Here is a 15,315-nt window from a genome sequence, read left to right as displayed (position 1 = left end):
ATGTTTCTGGGAAATATTAGGGGTCTAAACAGACCCCTGATATTTCCCTTTTAAAATAGAAAAAGAGATTGAGAACAGAGTCCTCAATCTCTTTTTCTGTATCCCCTGTTATCAATGAACAGGAATCCTTTATACTGAGTGTTCCTGTTCATTCATAACATAGTATGTTTACTATAACCACAACTATGAATAAACAGGAGGTGATGTAGATCATTTCCATTCATTCATAATTGAGGTTACAGTAACCATACCATATCCTCAATTATCTACAAACACTGAGCGATCACTGATCACTGACTGCTTGTACCCGCTCTCCTCTCTAACACGCTGTCACAGGAGGCTGAGCGAGCGGTGTAGGGAGGAAAGCTCAGCCTCCTGTGACAGCGTGGGCTGTCTCCGCCCCCACTCCGCTCTGCCGGACTGTGATAGGCGGCTGAGCGGTGTGGGAGGAGAGACACAGGCCGCTCACGGCGGTCTCCTCCCGCTGGATGTCACTTTCTCTCCTCCCCGCTGGGACACAGAGGAGCGCCCAGCGGGGAGGAAAGAAATCACGGATGCGCCGACAAAACGGCAGGAAAATGGCACTTTCGGCATTTAGCCAAAAGTGCAATTTTCGGCCGGCGCCCCCCTTCAGCTTTACCCCCGGGGCCAGCACACCGGCTGCTCCCCCGGTTGTTACGCCACTGGTCCTAATAGCCATCAGATCTCTAATATGTTCAGATCACCCTGGAAACCTAAAGCCTGGGGCACTCTGGAAGCTACCTAAAAATATGTGAAGATGTCTGGATGTGTCTGCTCTTCACCTGTACTGACAGCATGTCTTTGGAATGTGGGAGGAAACGGGTACCCGGAGGAAGTACACGCAAGCACAGGAAGAACATGCAAACTCCTTGTAAATAGTGACTTGGCCGGGATGCGCACCATGGACCTCCAGTGCTGCAAGGCAGAAGCACTTTACGCTTTTAAAGCAGAAGTTTATTCTGCTTAGATTTGCTCCTTTACCCTCTCATCAACATGCTAATAACCTTTCTGTTTTCATTATAAAACTGTATTTCTCTGTGCAATGCAGGCAGATTATGGCTGGTGGGAGGGGCCGGCAGGGTGCAGTACATAGCTTCCTGAAAACATTGCAGCACCTTGTCTCAGTACTCCTGTTCTATCAAAGATTGTGACTGGGTTGGAATGTGTGACCGGTCACGTGGTCACACATTTTAACGTGATCCCGCCCACTTTTTCTGCGGTGGAATATGTGACCGGCAAAAGGAGAAGAATTCCAACGCTCTGACAGCTGTTCCAGGGCGATTGGCATTGCAGATCGTATGTGCAGGAGAACTGATCTGCCCTGGAACAGCTGATCGGTCCTGAAATGTCACTTCTATCCAACTTTGTGGAATGTGAGATCGCGCTCACAAAGTCACATTTCAGGACCGATCAGCTGTTCCAGGGCAGATCAGTTCCCGTGCACATACGATCTGCGATGCCAATCGCCCTGGAACAGCTGACAAAGCGTTGAAATTCTTCTCCTTTTGCCGGTCACATATTCCACCGCAGAAAAAGTGGGCGGGATCACGTTAAAATGTGTGACCACGTGACCGGTCACACATTCTAACGCAGTCACAAACTTTGATAGAACAACTCCTCCCAAAACTTCTCAGTCTTGATGCAAGCAGTGGGCTGGCTCATAGGAGGAGTTATGCAAATATCAAAATGCCTTAATGGGTGGGTGGGTGTGAGTCTGGATGAGTTGGCATTCCTAGGTAGGCTGCATTTGCATGCAGAGTGCCCTGGTTAAAGGAGAATTATGAGGCGAGTGATTTTCACTTAGCCTCATATTCTGAGCCGACCTGTGACAATGAGACTGTCACAGGTCGGCTCAATAGATCGGGAAGTGAGAGAACACATACCGTTGCTCGCTCACTTCTCGATCTATCCCTGCAGAGAGCTGTGACTGTCACTCACGGCTCCCTGCAGGGATTCCCCCCCTCCCCTGTCCGATCCTCCAGCGCTGACTGGAGGAACGGACGGGGGAGGGGGCGGGCACAGCTGGCTCTGCCTCTGGATAGGCAGAGCCAACTGTCAATCCCGCAGCTGGGTGGATCCAGACAGCAATGTCGAGATCCGTTCCCGCTTCGGCGTCTCAGCTATAGCTTGCGGTATACTGGGCTTTGGGTGAGGGGAGAACGCTAGTTTGTGTTCTACTGTGACCCTTAGGAGAACTATGGGGAAAAGCCCTGACCCCCTAGTTCTCCTTTAATGCCCACCTGTGATGCTGACCATCTATGATTGAAATAACTATAATCCAATGAGGCGGCCCAGAGACAATAAGGCTGGGGAGGAAATAACTTGATGATGCTGGGCACCCTCCAGCCAGGAAATGAGGAGGGCTCTATCTTGCTGCAGCTTCTAATGCACATTATGAGAAGCCCTCAGTGTGCAGCAAAATCTTATTACACAATTTCATCCCAGGAGAGAAGCCGGCACAACTGTGCAAGACTGAAGGCAATGGCGGAGGTTAAGATTCGAATTAAAGAAAAAGGGGGGGTCTCACAAATTCGGAAATATAAGCAGAAGCCACCAAGCCAGTCTTGATGTCTCAATGAGATGAGAGCAGATAATGCAGTTCCTGAATGGCTGCACTTTTATTGGTCCTCATTTCTGATTTTCCCATGCCGCAGGAGTTTGAGATGGATCACAGAATTCGCGAGGAAATGGAGCGGCAAAAGTCGGAGAGCGTGCGCACTGTGCTAAAGGAACTGGCATGGGAGCAAGAGAAGTACAACATTGGACTAAAGAAACTGCAGGCCCAGTGAGTAATATGTCAGAACATACGGGGAACTTTAACCTTAAAGTGGACCTGTCCTCAACCTGGGCAGTTCGTGCTTAGCATAAGATGAAAAATGCATAGGTAGGGTTGCCTTCAGAACCCTTGATGCTTCATATTTTGATGACTGGATGTCATACCCATTTGCCCCCACCAAGGCAGAATTTTTCTAGAGGCTTTTATAGATGATTGGTGAATGGGCGTGAGAGGAGACTTGCATGCGGCAGACTTCTTTTCGTCAATCAGGAGGTAGGCAGAAGGGCATAAACAGAACGGTTTACAGGTTAATGATGGTTCAGCATGTTGTAGGGGACAAAGTGAACAGATCCTTTCAGTTAAGAGAGGAGCTGGTGGGTACCATGTCAACATTTGGGACATTTAGTGAGGACTCATGATGACAGTGATGCAAGATCAAATAAGCACTGAGACCGAAAGGTGTGCAGAGATTTCAGCCTGCTCAGCCCACTAGTTAAATAAGAATTATAAGCTGATGAAAACGATGAATATAGTTCAAGTTTTACAGCATTTGATGTGGAAGCCTCAAATTCTTATAGTCACCATTAAAGAGGCTGTGTAAGAACAAGTGTTGAGGGTGCAATATGGGAGAAGGATAAAGGGAGGGAATGAGGGAGTGATATGGGCTTGCAACTAACTGCAGATGGAACTAGAAAAAAGCTGACAACGCAAGCTCCAACGTAGCGTATTATGTGTATCCTGTAAGGAAATTGATCCTTTTAGGAAGTGAGGGCCCTGGTCATGAGTAGGGATGAGTGAAGGTGCCCTCACTTCTTAGGGTAGCACCTTTCATTGTATATTCTCATGACCATGCCCTCACTTCCCAGGGGAGTAACTTACAGTTTGTCTACTCTTGCCAGGGCCCTCGTGACTAAAAGACGGGGAATGTGCTCTCCTGAGAAGTGAGGCCCCTGGTCCTGAAAAGAGACAATGGAAGGTGCTCTCCTGAGAAATGAGGCCCCTGTTCCTGTAAATAGACAATGGAAGGTGCTCTCCTGAGAAGTGAGGCCCCTGGTCCTGAAAAGAGACAATGGAGGTGCTCTCCTGAGAAGTGAGGCCCCTGGTCCTGAAAAGAGACAATGGAAGGTGCTCTCCTGAGAAGTGAGGCCCTAGTCCTGAAGAGAGACAATGGAAGGTGCTCTCCTGAGAAGTGAGGGCCCTAGTCCTGAAGAGAGACAAGGGAGAGACAGGACCAGGACCTGCACTTCTCAGGAGAGCATCGTCCCTTGTTTCTCCGCAGGACCATGGCCCTCACTTCTCAGAAGAGCACTTTCTGTTTGTCTCTCCTCACTTCTCAGGGAAAGTGAGGGCCATGGTCCTGAGGAGAAACAAGGGAAGATGCTTTCCTGAGAAGTGCGGACCCTGGTCCTGAGGAGAGATAAGGGAGGGTGCTCTTCTGAGAAGTGAGGCCCCTGGTCCTGAAAAGAGACAATGGAAGGTGCTCTCCTAAGAAGTGAGGCCCTTGGTCCTGAAAAGAGACAATGGAAGGTGCTCTCCTAAGAAGTGAGGCCCTTGGTCCTGAAAAGAGACAAGGGAGTGACCGGACCAGGGCCTGCACTTCTCAGGAGAGCATCGTCCCTTGTTTCTCTGCAGGACCATGGCCCTCACTTCTCAGAAGAGCACTTTCTGTTTGTCTCTCCTCACGACCTGTCAGGGTACCCTGCACAGGCGTTCTCACACCACATGCAGGTACCCACACAGGATGACCAAATTAATATGCCCACACAGGATAGGGTTATATGCACAGTTTATTGGTTCCACATCAACAAAACTACACACCCAACAAAGAGGGGGTAACAGGCCTGCAGATGTACAGCAGGCCTCGGGATACCAGAAGAGTGGTCAGGTACAAGCCGAGTCGTTAACAGGAGGGCAGCGCGGTACAGGAACAGGATTGATGAAGAGTGGTCAGGTGCAAGCCGGGTCGGTGACAGGTTTTCAGATAGGGAGCAAGGTTCAGGGAGCAAGGTTCAGGACATGGGCATCAGTCAGGTTTAGCAACACAATAATGACCCAGCTTCCTGACTGCAGGGAGGGCCTAAATACCCTCCCAGGAAGCACCAGGTGATGGGATGATCAGTCACAGCTGGGGCACACCCGCAGGTGAGTACTGGAGCTGCAGGTTCCTTACAGTTCCTGGCTGCTGGAGACACCCGCAGGCGAGCACAGGAACTGCAGGACCCGGCCCCAGCGCCACCTGGGGGTGCTCTGGATCCTGACACGACCATGGTCCTCACTTCTCCTAGGAAGTGAGACTACCAAAGGTGCCGTTACACTTTAAGCTTGTGTGTTTCTTCCACTGAATGTCTCCATTTTGTATACCAGGTTCCGGGATAAGGTGGAGTTTGATACGGTGACAGTGCGTGCATTCAGCACTGAGCATCAAGTAGCCACATACAGACTCCTGTGTCTCTCAGAGAAATACTACAAGGCAAAGGGGATGATTGCTAAAAGAAAGCCCGATCGCAATGACATCATTCAGAAAGAGAATATGTCTAATGAATATTCAGGTATCGCACAGCATGACAATGCCCCTCAAGTGTTTCCCTTACTTCCCAATCCTAATACTACTCCCCTACTCCCGACTCCTACCTCATTCCCTCCTTAAATGATCACGGGGCAATTTCTATTCCTGGTTATTTTGTGCTATACTGTATGTATTGCTTTGTTGGCAGGTGATCTCGGGGCCAGGAATGTGGTGACGGCAGGTGCAGTTCCAGAGCCCGATCTTGGGGCCCGGAAGAGGGGCCAGCAACAGATGTCGCAGTGGGCGTGGAAGAGGTCCGAACGGCAAGTGGAAAGAATCCGCAAAGTCATAGACAAGGCTGAGAAGGCAAAATCTAAGATTTCCCAGAGGAAGCAGGAATGGGATAAGTTGTAAGTTATGATCAGGGTTATATGTTTCTGGAAACACTACCAACCAATTCACACCTCTCCACTTCACTGCCAGGACACTACGGGCACTACCAACCAATTCACACCTCTCCACTTCACTGCCAGGACACTACGGGCACTACCAACCAATTCACACCTCTCCACTTCACTGCCAGGACACTGCAGGCACTGCAAACATATTCACACCTTTGTACTTCACTGCCAGGAAACTGTGGGCACTGTAAACTGATCCACGCAGCTCCATTTCACTGCCAGGGCACTGCAGGTACTGCAAATTAATTTACACCTCTGTACTTCACTGCCAGGACACTGCGGGCCCTACAAACCCATTCACACCTTTCCACTTCTCTGCCAGGACACTGCAGGCACTACAAACCCATTCACACCTTTCCACTTCTCTGCCAGGGCACTGTGGGCACTACAAACGAATTCACACCTCTCTATCTACTTCACTGTCAATTATATTAAAGGAGAACTATGGGGTTAAGGCTTTTCCCCATAGTTCTCCTCAGGGTAACGGGAGGACACAAACTAGCGTCCTCCCGTCACCCTAGGATCAGTATACCGCGAGCAGTAGCTCGCGGTATACTGAGACGCCGCAACTGAAGCGGATCCCCGACAATTATGCCGGGATCCGCCCAGCTGCGTGACTGACAGCTGGCTCTGCCCATCTAGAGGCAGAGCCAGCTGTACCCGCCCCCGTCCGTTCTGCCAGTCAGCACTGGCGGATCGGAGCGGGGAGTGGGGAATCCAGCCAGAGAGCCGTGACAGGATCGAGAGGTGAGCGAACGCCGGTAAGTGTTCGCTCACCTCCTGAGCCGACCTGTGACAGTCTCATTGTCACAGGTCGGCTAGAACTATGAGGTGAGTTAAAAGCACTCATGTCATAGTTCTCCTTTAAATGCCTAACTCCAGGGAAAAAAAAAGATTGACCCTTGCCTTGGGTACCCCTCACCACTGCAAGGGTTAACTCCTTGTTCAGGGATGATGAATAGGTTGATATACTTACCTTATCTCTCGCTCCCGTGCGACTGGTCCCCTGAAGCCTTCACTTGCAGCTCTCTGATGTCATCCTGTACAATGCAGGACCAGCAGTCCTGTCTTTTATGGGGTGAGTGACACTAAGGTTCCGCACACAACCCAGAGCGCTGGACAGTACAGGAGAGGGCTGGGTGCCGGGGAGCAAGGCATCACCTTATTCATCATCCCCGAGGCAAAACCTGCAATTAACCCTTGCAGTGTGAAGGTGGGCCCTGTACTGCAGAATCAGAATGACAGCCTTGCTGTTCCTTTACAGATATAAAACTAAACCCAGCGAGGACTATGAAGATCCGCAGGATGTCCTGGCAATAAAAAACGCCAAAGAAAACATGGGGGACTTTAAACTGAAGACAGCAGAGGACTACACCGTCCCCGAGCACCTCCGTATCAACGCAGAGCAGAAGAGGAACGAGCTGGCAATGCTAGAGAATATTGTACGTACAGCAATGGTGGCTTACCTGCGGCCTGGTGGCCAAATGCAGTTCACTGGCACTTGTGTGGCACATCACGGCTGGTGGGAGGAGCCGGCAGGGTGCTGTCCATAGCTTCCTGAAAACATCACAGCACCCTGCTACAGTATTCCTCTTAAGAGCCCTCATTCCTGGTTCAAACAGTCGGTTGGCTCTTGGGAATGCTTTATGCAAATATTAAAATGCCTTGATGGGTGGATATCAGTCTGGAGGAGTCAGTGTTCCTAGGTAGCCTGTATTTGCATGTGATGCTGAGCTTTCATGATTGAAAGAAATGCATTCCAAATACTTAAAGGGGTGGGCCAGGGACTGTCGTGCAAAGGTGAAAAGGCTAGATAATGCTGGAAGTCCTCCAGCCTTGTAATGATGTGGGATCTATCAGGCTTTCTGCAGTAGACGCTCACAGTGTGCAGTGAAATCAGAGGAAGCAATTTCAGTCCAGGAGAGGAGGCGGTACAACTGTGCAAGACCAAAGGGAAAGCCGGAGGTCAAGGACATTTCCACCTTTGTAAGTGATTTTGAGTTTTTGGTGGCAATGGGGAGGTGCAGGGGGGATGTACATGTGTGGGAGGGGGATGTACATGTGTGGGCGGGGGGGATGTACATGTGTGTGAATTCTCAGGAGTCACAGAGCTGTATTTCATACTTTATTTTATAGATTCTTTTACAGGCCAGAGGCCTAGAAGTTCAAAATTCCCTCCACCATATCTTCAATCCATCTCTCTCACAGGGTCGGGTTTCTTATCAGTAAACTGCAATCAGCTGTCCCCCCCTCTGCTCTGGAGAGACAGCAGGATGGGTCATAGCTCTGTGTGTCTGTGTGTGAGTGTTGGGAGGACACAGAGAGAAGTCTATAGAACACAAGTGACAGGATATCCTGTGTCTCTCTCAGATCTCCCCCTTATCCTGGGTCACATCTACTCTCTGCTGCCCCAAGTCCAGGTTCCCCAATGTCCCCCTTCCCCTCCCCCCACCAGTCTTCTCATTTACACATATGACTGCTAGAACAGATAAAAAGAGAATGGAAGGGTAATTGATCAAAATTGGAGCAAACAGAATCTGGAGCAGTTGTCCATGGCAACCAATCAGTTTGTTCCGTTACGATTTGAAAATGAGAGAGAGAAGCTGATTGGCTGCCATGCACAGCTGCTCCAGTTTTCGCCTGCTCCAGTTTTGATAGATCCCCCCCCCATTATGTCTTTTCACTTATTTATACACGCCTACACATTTATAATTATTCAATAAATCACTTAGCATACAGAAAATTAAGTGATGCTGTAGCATGCACTTAGTCACAAGTATATCAGGAACATTTCTGTGTAGTTATTTATAACGTCCCCAAACTGTGCAGTGTCCCTGGGGAGAGGAGATGTGCAGCATCACAGGAGATGTGCGGGGTCGCTGGAAATTGTTTGGTGTCACTGCACATGTACTCTCTGCACATCCCAGGTGACCCCGCACATCTTCGGTGACACCGCACATGCCCGGTGACACCGCACATGCCCGGTGACACCGCACAATGCCCGGTGACCCCGCACATGCCCGGTGACCCCGCCCACATGCCCAGTGACCCTGCACATGCCCATTGCCACCAAAAACTCAAAATCACTTACAAAGCAAACTGGATGCTGTACCCTGACTAGCCAAAGCACGGCTTTGGCATTCTTCATTGTGTGGCCTGTTTTACTTTCCTCCTCTGCCCATCATACCATAAGTTGGATTTCCAAGTGATTAATGCTATTTATTTGTTTGTGCCTTTGTACAGATTCACGAACAAAAGTCGACCATTAACCGCTCCATCTTGGAGCTGCGAGATTTCAAGGTGGAAACCATAGAAAAAATGAAGAGTTTGGTGGAGGAACTGAAAGTTATCCAGTCTGTGCTGGACCCTTCCAAACATCTCACCATCCCAAAAGTCCCATCACTGCACCCCGATGAGACTCCGGAGAGGAAGTTCCAGTATGACAGCGAGACCCTCCAAAAATTCAAACAAGAACAAGCGAAGCAGGTCCAGGCCCAGCCGATGACGGGAGAAGGTGGATTTGGGGCCTTCGAAGGGTTTGCAGGGAAGCTGCAAGCTGTAGTTAAACTGTCCCGGGTGTCTTCAAGGCCATCCACCACAAGTACCATCAGGTCTTACCGCGCAGTTTCTGCTGGAACCCACCATATGGAGGACTCAGAACTGTCAGAGCTGGAGAAGGAGATGATTCGGATTGAGGAAATTAAAAATCTCTATAGGCAGGAAAACATCATCAAACAGGTACATTGCACCATCATATCGAAGAGGGGATAGCATTATATAGGAGGGAAACATTAAAATGAAGAATGGCGAGGGGTTAAAACCCATCAGGTTGTTATTGCTGAAATATGTTCGCCGCTCATAGGCCCACATTTACTGGGTGACTCTGATTGACTGTTTGCCAGAAGCCAAGCACGGACTCGTCCAGTGCCCATTAGTAAATCCAAAGGAAAAAAAAGCCAACAGCACCAGGTTACAATTCGGCACAGGTGTAACTTTATGTTGCAGACAATCAAATGCAAAGTACCCACCTAAGACCTATTCCTCTGACCCGTCTCACTCAACGAAGGTCAGGAGGGGAGAGGTTTTCATGCAACCATGGGAATGGTAAATGACAGTGCTTTAAGGGATACATACCTCAAACAATTATATATCCACCATGTGTCCGTGAAGGTTCTTATTCATCCAGGTCATGGTATAGCTAGTAGTACTCATACACATTTAGCTGGACTTGTTCTGTATTGTTGAAGCTGTTTTGTAGCCTATCCAAGACACTTCTTCAGTTCTGAGGAACAGAACAGTGTCAGGAACATATCCCAGCATTTATATCCACACAGGTAGCACAGATATCACAGATCCCATCACCATGGAAAGGAAGATATTGATTGTCCAAGTACAGAATGGGAGGTAGGAATGATGTGGAACCCCGCTGTTCTAGTTACATATTCCCATCTTTGGTGTCAGGAAATCTGTATAGGTCAAACCTTCGATTTACATGGCTGAAGGTGTCAGCTGTTGTCAAAACACTGGGGTAGAGATGTTAAAACGGAGCCATATGTGGAAAAGAGATAGTTTAGAAGGCCCTCACCCTTGTTCAAAGATGGTTGTTCCAGGTTTGACTTTGATGGTCTATTTTACGCCTCTTGCGAACTAGTTGTCCTCCATGTCCAATATGCACCTCACTGTCCTCGAAAAAATGTCCCTTACCCTTATGGTGTAGGACACCTGCTGAGTCTTGATCTGTAGAATATGTCCTTCTATGTTGGCCCATTCCTTTCTCGAGAAGTTCTTTTTTCTCTCCAGTGTTGCTTTCCTCACTACACTGCACCGCAATTACCAAGTTACTTCGCTTGTGTTTGGGTGTTGGGTCCTTTGGAGGAGACAGAAGTTTGCACATCCGAAAGACCCAACACCCAAACACAAGAGAAGTAATTTGGTATATGCAAAAGACCTTTATACTGGGAGGCAATAGAACCGCTCAACAAATGAATGGAAAAATACAGTTACCGCTCGCTGAGACACACACAGCTGCGGCTGTTACAGCCCCGTCCATTGCCCGCTGCCTATTGCTGACAACACAGCGATCCCCCTGCCTCTCTCCCACACCGCACAGACCCCTCACGGCACTTCGGACGAAGTCCCCTCTTCTCATCTACACTCTCCCGTGGATATACCTCTTGGATTAATACATCGATCACAGTCGGACACCACACCACGAGTGCCCCGATCCTCCATACCGGCCGTCCATCTCCAGATCCTGGCATTCACACGTAAGTGCCACCACCTTCAGTTCTTCATCACTACTTTGTTAACTAGCCAGTGTTCTCTGCGCCCTTTCTTGGTTTTTTGAATATCAACAAATGAATGGCCCAGCATAGGAGGGCAAATTCTACAGATCTACACTTTAAGGGAAAGGGACATTCTCTCAAGGATGGTGAGGTGCATCATTTTGGACAACTGGTTTGCAAGAGGTGTGAATGAGGCCCATGCAGCTGCTTATACAGGAGAAGAAGCCCCCCGTGTAAGATCCAAGTTATGACCTGCAGCCTACACAGTGCTGAGGACTCTTTCCCCATGGACAGTACTGATTTGCCAAGCACCAGTGGGAGGAAGGAAATGAGTCACATGCTCCTCCATATCCATAAGTACTGGGTATGTCACTGCTGAGTGAAGAAATGCAAATGTGGCTGTTATTAAAGTCAACCTACATTTGTTTAAAAGTATAAAAATTAGGGCTGGTAATGATTAAAATTTTCGTGTTCGATTAATCGAAAAAAAGTAATCGATTAATTGATTAATTATAACGCACATACAGATCCAACTACATTGGCCTATACACATACAGCACAGCAATGAAGTAATAAAATGAACTAGGATCACACTAATCCAGCACGTTATTAATCTCACGTGCCCCACTCAATATGGCCGCCGCTTGAGTGGGGCAACTCAGAATAATAACGTGCTGGATTAGTGTGATCCTAGTTCCTTTTATGACTTCATTGCTGTGCTGTGTTTTTTTTTTGGCGGAATCAGGTTCAGGGTCATTCAGCAAATAAGGTTATTGGCATTTATAGGTATTTTCCTACCAGAGTAGCCATATGCCCAAGGTGATTGCCACGATAAAAGGCTGATTACCTTGAAGATGTTTAAATACAAAAAAATCTTGCATTTGGCTGGACCGGCCACATTAAGTAACATGCTTGCTTGCTTGCAGATAAATCATCTGATGATTAGCTTTGACGCCGAGCTCCGCCTCCTGCGACACAAGAAGCTGCAGCTGGACGTACAAATGAAAATAGCCGACCTCCGACACGTCACCCTTTTCGAGGAGCTGATGCTGCTGAAAGAATTTGAGAAGAGAGAAGACAATCTGCAGGAGAAGGTCAGCGATCGAGTCTCTGAGCTGGAGGAGATGAAGGTGAGCCGGACGGCCATTACATACATGTACAGTGATGGTACACTGACCCGTCCCAGGGATAAGTAGCACTCCTTGCTCTCTACTTCGGAAACCATTCCTGCTGAAGCTGACCTCAGGATTGGTCTTGTATGTGGAATAATTCTGTGACATTGTACGTTATTCTTCCCCCTTACATACTAAACATAGAGCCCATGTTCCAACATTCGCTTTTAGAAGCCACCCTAAAAGCTCGTTGAAGGAGAATTATGAGGCGAGTGATTTTCACTCAGCCTCATAATCTGAGCCGACCTGTGACAATGAAACTGTCACAGGTCGGCTCAGTAGATCGGGAAGTGAGTGAACACATACCGGCGCTCGCTCACTTCTTGATCTATGCGTGCAGAGAGCCCTGACTGTCACTCACGGCTCCCTGCAGGGATTTCCCCCCCTCCCCACTCTGATCCTCCAGCGCTGACTGGCGGAACGGACGGGGGAGGGGGCGGGTACCGCTGGCTCTGCCTCTAGATAGGCAAAGCCAGCTGTCACTCACGCAGCTGGGCGGATCTCGACAACGATGTCGGGATCCGCTCCGGCTGCGGCGTCTCAGTATACCGCGAGCTGTAGCTCTCTATATACTGAGCTTTGGGTGACGGGAGGACGCTAGTTTGTGTCCTCCTGTGACCCTTAGGAGAACTATGGGGAAAAGCCCTAACCCCATAGTTCTCCTTTAAGGGAGGTCATCAATGCCTAGGTGGCCAGGCCAAATTTAGCAATGTATGTGTTTAATTTGCCTACGTAGAAACTTTAATGACTTAACTGTCATTATAAAGGCTGATTAATATCTTTCAGTATTTATATTTATATAGATATAGTTCGGTTCACCAAAGATTGCTATTTCCCATTGGACAAAGACAGCAAAAAGTAAAGGAATAAACCTTGACTGAACAGTGACCACACTGGTTATACATAGCTAAGGTCAGCCAGGAAGGTGTACAGTGACCACATTGGTTATACATAGCTAAGGTCAGCCAGGAAGGTGTACAGTGACCACATTGGTTATACAAAGCTAAGGTCAGCCAGGAAGGTGTACAGTGACCACATTGGTTATACATAGCTAAGGTCAGCCAGGAAGGTGAACAGTGACCACATTGGTCATACATAGCTAAGGTCAGCCAGGAAGGTGAACAGTGACCACATTGGTCATACATAGCTAAGGTCAGCCAGGAAGGTGTATAGTGACCACATTGGTTATACATAGCTAAGGTCAGCCAGGAAGGTGAACAGTGACCACATTGGTTATACAAACCTAAGGTCAGCCATGAAGGTGTACAGTGACCACATTGGTTATACAAACCTAAGGTCAGCCAGGAAGGTGAACAGTGACCACATTGGTTATACATAGCTAAGGTCAGCCAGGAAGGTGAACAGTGACCACATTGGTCATACATAGCTAAGGTCAGCCAGGAAGGTGAACAGTGACCACATTGGTCATACATAGCTAAGGTCAGCCAGGAAGGTGAACAGTGACCACATTGGTCATACATAGCTAAGGTCAGCCAGGAAGGTGAACAGTGACCACATTGATCATACATAGCTAAAGTCAGCCATGAAGGTGAACTGATTGCTTGTCTCTAGAAATTCGGCAGCATAGACGGACTCTCTTTGATTTCTCCATAGGGGAAGTCTGAGGATTATCTTCAGCAGCTGGAGACCAAGAAGAAGGACATTGTGAGGCTTCAGGAGAAGGAAAAAGCCTTAGATGCTGCCTTCCACAGCTCCCTGGGCGAGAACAACAAATTTGCCACATTTCTCACTAAAGTCTTCAAGAAGAAAATCAAACGCAGCAAGAAGAAGGAGGTGACGGGGGACGAAGGTTTGTATCCGCACAGCTCATTATGACAGGAAACAAGATTCACTGGCAGGTTTGGGAACACATACTGTGTTGTCAAAGCCAAAATCCTGGCAAGCGTCTAAATACACTTTAAAATACATATGCAGTATATGAATTGTCTCATATGCCATCTGTAATTCTGCTTTAGTCAATGGTGTGACCCATAAAGACTGCAATAAGATTCTGGGCATTTAAAAGGTACTTCCAGCACATCCGGGTCCTGGATCTCTGTGTAGACTATGGGGCAGTTAATTAATGCATCCCGTTCCAAGACCTGCCCTAGACTGTGATTGGACAACAAAGGACCTCATCCTGGTCCAAGACCTACCCTAGACTGTGATTGGACAATGGAGGACCTCATCCTGGTCCAAGACCTACCCTAGATTGTGATTGGAAAATGTAGGACCTCATCCTTTTCCAAGACCTGCCCTAGACTGTGATTGGACAATGCAGGGCTTCATCCTGGTCCAAGACCTGCCCTAGACTGTGATTGGACAATGGTGGACCTCATCCTGGTCCAAGACCTGCCATTGACTGTGATTGGACAATGGTGGACCTCATCCTGGCCCAAGACCTGCCATTGACTGTGATTGGACAATGGTGGACCTCATCCTGGTCCAAGACCTGCCCTTGACTGTGATTGGACAATGGAGGACCTCATCCTGGTCCAAGACCTGTCCTAAACTGTGATTGGACAATGGAGGACCTCTACTGGTTCAAGACCTGCCCTAGACTGTGATTGGACAATGGAGGACCTCTACTGGTTCAAGACCTGCCCTAGACTGTGATTGGACAATGGAGGACCTCATCCTGGTCCAAGACCTGCCCTAGACTGTGATTGGACAATGGAGGACCTCATTCTGGTCCAAGACCTACCCTAGACTGTGAACTAATAATAGAGGCTCTCATCCTGCTCCAAGATCTGCCCTAGACTGTGATTGGACAATGGAGGACCTCATCCTGGTCCAAGACCTGCCCTAGACTGTGAATTGACAATGGAGGACCTCTGATGAGGCCATCCTTCTGTTCTACTGACCTCTAAGCATGTTCACAGTGTTTGAGAGCTCTATATTATGCAGTAGAGCCTTCGTGTGTTATTTCTGTGACCTGCTGCAGCCCATTGCTGATGATTGTTGAATTTCAGCAAACTTGATTTTGCAGCGAAACCACCAATTTTGCATTCTCTTCTTTTCTAGGGACCTCAAATTCTAATAGTGTGCATCCTCTCACTGAGAGTTAAAGCAGAACTCTGCTTTATACACCTTG

The 15,315-nt window shown here is 48.4% G+C and overlaps 1 protein-coding gene across 1 annotated transcript in view; it reads left to right on the top strand.

The window, feature by feature from the left end:
* CFAP44 (cilia and flagella associated protein 44) overlaps window positions 1-15,315 on the top strand; it is a 56,801-nt gene that overhangs the window by 31,905 nt on the left and 9,581 nt on the right. Inside the window, exons 23-29 of the mRNA XM_018572852.1 lie at window positions 2,676-2,806; window positions 5,162-5,346; window positions 5,512-5,713; window positions 7,029-7,206; window positions 9,008-9,502; window positions 11,976-12,179; window positions 13,836-14,031. Of these exons, the coding sequence (XP_018428354.1) occupies window positions 2,676-2,806; window positions 5,162-5,346; window positions 5,512-5,713; window positions 7,029-7,206; window positions 9,008-9,502; window positions 11,976-12,179; window positions 13,836-14,031 (1,591 nt within the window). The remainder of the gene's footprint in view (window positions 1-2,675; window positions 2,807-5,161; window positions 5,347-5,511; window positions 5,714-7,028; window positions 7,207-9,007; window positions 9,503-11,975; window positions 12,180-13,835; window positions 14,032-15,315) is intronic.

The sequence above is a fragment of the Nanorana parkeri genome, unplaced genomic scaffold (genome assembly GCF_000935625.1).
Source record: "Nanorana parkeri isolate BGI_ZX_2015 unplaced genomic scaffold, ASM93562v1 scaffold2147, whole genome shotgun sequence".
NCBI lineage: Eukaryota > Metazoa > Chordata > Amphibia > Anura > Dicroglossidae > Nanorana > Nanorana parkeri.
The sequence above is the reverse complement of the archived record's forward strand: the minus strand, read 5'-3'. Positions and strand labels throughout refer to the sequence as shown.